The sequence below is a fragment of the Bison bison genome, unplaced genomic scaffold, assembly GCF_000754665.1.
Source record: "Bison bison bison isolate TAMUID 2011002044 unplaced genomic scaffold, Bison_UMD1.0 scf7180017864371, whole genome shotgun sequence".
NCBI classification, from domain to species: Eukaryota; Metazoa; Chordata; class Mammalia; order Artiodactyla; family Bovidae; genus Bison; species Bison bison.
The window spans coordinates 10,770,033-10,774,927 of record NW_011494943.1 but is presented as its reverse complement, the minus strand read 5'-3'; the positions used below and the strand labels follow the sequence as shown (position 1 = coordinate 10,774,927).

Sequence of the window (4,895 nt, the reverse complement as noted above, 5' to 3'; positions counted from 1 at the left end):
GCGCCCCTACCTAGCCCAGAGTAAGTGGCAGCTGGAGGGTTGGCCAGCGACCCCAGTTCCCATCTTTGAGCGGGGCGGGAAGGGGCGCCCCTGGTGGCCTGGAGCGGGTGGGACGCTTGCTGACCTCCCAGCGGGCTCTCTGCTCCGTGCCAGGCTCTCCATGACCCCTGAAGAGCACAGAGCTTTCTGGCGGAACGTGCAGTTCACCGTGGACAAGGATGTGGTTCGGACAGATAGGAGCAACCAGTTCTTCCGAGGCGAAGGCAATCCCAATGTGGAGAGCATGAGGTACCGCCTCCCCGGCCAGCAGGGCTCCTTTCCAACTGGGTTTCACTCCCATCTGCCGCCCCGAAGCCTCACCTCACCCCTCAGGTCTCAGCTGACCCTCTGGGAAGTGGACCAGCCGCAGAAGCTTCTGCAGGGGTCAAGGATCTTTCTTCTAGGCTCAGTGCCCCAGAATCAGAGAGTCCTTAGCTATTTCAAGCAATGTCAATGGGCCCCTTATTGTCCTAGTGACCCAGGGAAGGCCTGAAGCCCCTCCCAAAGGTACCAGCAAAGGCCCCACCCCCTGGGCATCCACCAAGCCAGTTGCTTGGCCCACACCAGCTGTGAACCCGCCTCCCCCGAGTGTCTCCCTCCCATTGGGTGGTCCTCTGGGAGATCAAGCCACACAGGGGCTGAGGCTGGCATCTTTGACATTCTGTTGCCTCCTGGCAAATAATTGCACAAAATTAGCAGCCCATAAGAAAAAGTCCCTGCCAGCCCACCCTTTGTCACAGGCAGTCGACCATTAAGAAAATCAGACCCACATTCCTCCTTGCTCTGCTCTAGAGAATTGGGGCTGGTGAGTGCCTAAGTGCAGGCCCTTACCTTCCCCAAGCTCTGGAGATGATCCCAGGAGCTACTCTCTTTCCTCTAAGATCAAGGTGAAGCACGGGGGCCTGGAGAACCCAGAGGCTCCAGCCCGGGGTTCTACTGGCCTGGACAACACACCGCTATGTTATAGCCACTCTCCACTGACCTCCCTGCTCTCTGCACTGCATCTCCAGGAGGATCCTGCTGAACTATGCAGTGTACAACCCAGCCATTGGCTACTCCCAGGGCATGTCGGACCTGGTGGCACCCATCCTGGCTGAGGTCCTAGACGAGTCAGACACCTTCTGGTGCTTTGTGGGTCTGATGCAGAACACAATCTTTGTCAGCTCTCCTCGGGACGAGGACATGGAGAAACAACTGGTGAGGCTCTCAGATGTGTGTGGCTTGGCTGTTGTGGGCCGCCAAGCAGTGGGAAAGCCAAGATGGGCCTTGCTGATGGACTATGGGGGGCTTAGCCCTGGGCTCGTGGACTAGGGCCAGCTCCCCCACGAGGGATACATGCTGTTCCCAGGTCCCAGGACACATGCTGCCATCCCCACCTCACACTCCTGTAGTCCAGAGGCTCCTCATGTGGCCTCCCTCCTCCCTGCATGTGGCATCCTAACCCAGGTTCCCTGGGGGGAAGGGGTCACCATCACACCTGGCCCTGTGCTTTATAAAACGTGTTCTTAGGTCTATCTGAGTCCCCCACAGGGGACATAGCCAGGGTTTCTAGGGATGGGAATCAGAGGGGCTCTTGAAGCCGCCCTGAGGCCCACTGTATAGTCATCACAACCCCACCTTGAGGGCAGCAGGCCTGTTGTGCCCAGGCAGCTCTCCTCCCACCATGACCCCTGCTAACCTACACAGACCAGACAGCACTGAAAATTGGGAGTGAGGAGGCAAAACTGGGTAAGGTGGGGCCGGGAGTGCCCACTCTTTGTGCACTCCAATCACCTGTTAGGACGTGGTCTCAGGTCCCTAGTCTGAGAAGTTCTCAGCCTAGAAGCTGATGGTGCATGGGTGGGATGCTGAGTGTGCTAGGGAGTGATACAGAAAGAGCTCTGGTGATAGAGAGGGAACCAAGACAGCAGTCCCAATGTCTCCTTGGGCCAGGCTGACTCCACGGTACACGGGGTCTGGCCATGAACATTGCCAGGCCTGCCAAGACTTGTCTGAGCAGGGATTTTTGGGCAGTGACACTGGGTGGCCCAGTCAGGTTGGTGGCTCACATGCAGTGAGGGTCGAGCTGAATGGAGGGCCTCGAATGCCAGACCAAGGAGCACTCCTGTCGACTAGCCATTAGGAAGCTGATGAAGACTGTGGATAGGAGAGCAGAATGCAGCAGGGGGATTGGAGGAGAGGGAGCCAGGAGCAGGGAGGTGGGAAGGGAAGGGGCACCAGAGCAGGGGCGGGGGGCACCCATGAGGGAGGGAGGGAGGAAGGGGGTCAGTTGCCTGCCTGGATTTGTTGACCCTGCTGTGGGCCACTAGGTGAAGAAACTGGCCAGTCTGGAAGGATCCTCAGAATCCGTTTCCGTGCCACCCCAGTGGCTGTCTCAAGTAGGAACAATGGGCTGTTTGTGTGGGAAGGGGCCTGTGAGTCACCAAGACCCCCCCCCGGCTTAGGATCCCCCGGCTGCGATCTCAGCCGAGCCTGCCCACTCCCCGCTCTCTGTGTCGGCCCTGTGATGTCAGGTTTCCACAGTACCTGGGGAGGCAATTACGGGCTCTGACGTGATTCGCTGCTGACGGCTCCACAGCACATGGCCCCGTGACTCGTTAGCTGCTGGAGATCGATTTTACAACGGTGCTGGTGAAGTCAGCAGCCCAAGCCAGACGCTGCCAGAAATAGCCTTAATCTGGTCCCACGTCACTGGGTGGTGACCTGAAGCGCAGAAATCAAACCTCTCGGGGTTCAGAAATGTCTCCTCTCTGCTCTGAATCAGCTATGGGAGATGATGAATCTAGGTGATAGGAGTGGAAGGTGGTTTAGTGGGTGCGGGGGAGGGGGCATTGTCAAAAGGATGCTTTGCTCGACATCTCAGGAAGGAGGGGGCATCAGAAACAGCCCATGTGGTGCCTGAGAGCCAGGGGTCTCCCTAGCCTCAGACCTGCCACCCGCCTCCTGGGCCACAGCAGGTTGCTCTTGCTGTCCCTTGCAACAGCCTCCAGAACAGTCCAAAATCTGGGCTAAACTGACCAAGACAGATGTGAGTCAGACTTCCAGTGACAGAACAGAGTAAGTGGGTGCAGACCCATGAAGCAAATAGAGACCTCAAGTGTGGCGCACCTGCTCTGAGGGTGGGGAGCCTGACGAGGAAGGGCCTCGGTGGGAGTGGGCTTCTAGGGCCAGGCAGGCAGGCCTGCTCGGGTCTGGGGGGCTCATTCATCTTGGCCTCGCCCCCAGCTGTACCTGCGGGAGCTGCTGCGGCTGACCCACGCACGCTTCTACCAGCACCTGGTCTCGCTGGGCGAGGACGGCTTGCAAATGCTCTTCTGCCACCGCTGGCTCCTGCTGTGCTTCAAGCGGGAGTTTCCCGAGGCCGAGGCGCTGCGGATCTGGGAAGCCTGCTGGGCCCACTACCAGGTGAGCCAGGCGGGCACGCCTGGCATACGAGCAGGGCAGGATGCCCGCATAACCGGGCACCTCCTCTGGGGTCCCCTTGCTCCACCATGCTTGGCCCCCCACAGACCACATTCAGCCCTTCACACGGCAACTGCCTTCTAGTCCCACGTGGCCAGCCTCCGACCCTCAACTCGCCTCCCAAGTAACTGAAATCGATGCAAATTGCCCACTGACTGCACTCATTACCACGTTCTGGGGTTGAGCACGCTCCTGTCACAACCAATCAGCATGAAAGACATTGCGGGACAAGCAGGACGCTGGTGCCCACATGCCGGACCCAGCGCCCACCCGCCTGCCCTCCTCGGGATGGCTCAGGGAAAGGGCCCTGAGATCCTGCTTCCCTGCCAGCCCCTCTGAGAGCCCGGGCACCGCCCACTGTCGCCTCGCAGGGACGTGATTTCCCCTTGCCATCCTTCATTATCAGCATCTCCTCAACAAATTCCCCTGAGAGCCTCTCGCTGGCCCTGTCACACGGCTTTAACGCCCAAATTAGCAACAAGCAGGCCATGTTAAAGGATAGGCAAGTCTCTCTGAATCCATCAGCCTTAAAAAAAAAAAAAAATAGTATTGACGCATCCAAGAGGTGGCCGGGACCATTTCTGCAAGAGCAGCCTCCATCCTTCCTACGGCAGCTGGCGCAGCTTGGATTAGACAAACCTTGCTGATAGATGTGCACGCCCACCAGCCCTCAGAAATGTGCATCAGCGTCTGCCCTCCTTACTAGTGTTGAAGAAGGATTATGTCTGATAGAAGTGAGTCTGAAGAAGCCTGCTGCTGGTGCCACGGGCTGTTTTGTATTCATCCATCCTCGCCCACCTCCTCCTGCTCCCTCCCGGCCCAGGTCTGGGCTGCATTTCCTGTATGGATTAGCCTGCTCCGTGTGTACTGCAGGGTGGAATCTAGGAAGCACTGGCAAGGATGGTCCAAAACACTGGATCACATTTAAAAGAAAAAAAAAAATTGTGTCCGCTTTGCACAAAGCCTCATTGCATCTTTTCTAGCAGCAAATTTGCCACCTTCGAGACAGCACATTTAGGCTAATGTTACATGTGAACCCAGAGCATCACCCAACAGATGGGGCCATTTCTCAGGCTAAATTTAGCCTCATTTGGCCCCACCCCTTGATCAAATTAGTGGCAGGAGGTTGAGGCGGGGGATAGTAGGATGGTGGTAGTGGGGGTAGGCTAATTCATTAGAGTGAGCTCTGGCAGGAGGTGGGGGGAGGTCACTACCAGCTGGTTTAACTTTAAAGTGTCCCCAGAGTGTGAAGGGCTCTGTTTTATTCATTTATTATACTTCCAGTTTGCCCTCGGGGGATGGGCTGCCCTGGGCCTGGTTCAGTGAACTGGGGTTAGTCCGGTACTGCTGTCCAGGCCCCTTTAGAATGTGCCCCACCTTTTCTTCCCCATAAT

General features: G+C 57.4%; 1 protein-coding gene across 3 annotated transcripts in view; it reads left to right on the top strand.

The window, feature by feature from the left end:
• Positions 1-4,895, top strand: part of TBC1D16 (TBC1 domain family, member 16) — a 68,560-nt gene that overhangs the window by 57,958 nt on the left and 5,707 nt on the right. For 2 of the 3 annotated variants that reach the window (XM_010856279.1, XM_010856278.1), the window contains exons 7-9: positions 154-288; positions 1,050-1,236; positions 3,265-3,444. In XM_010856279.1, coding sequence (XP_010854581.1) covers positions 154-288; positions 1,050-1,236; positions 3,265-3,444 — 502 coding nt within the window. The remainder of the gene's footprint in view (positions 1-153; positions 289-1,049; positions 1,237-3,264; positions 3,445-4,895) is intronic. The other variant, XM_010856280.1, reaches the window with a different exon arrangement.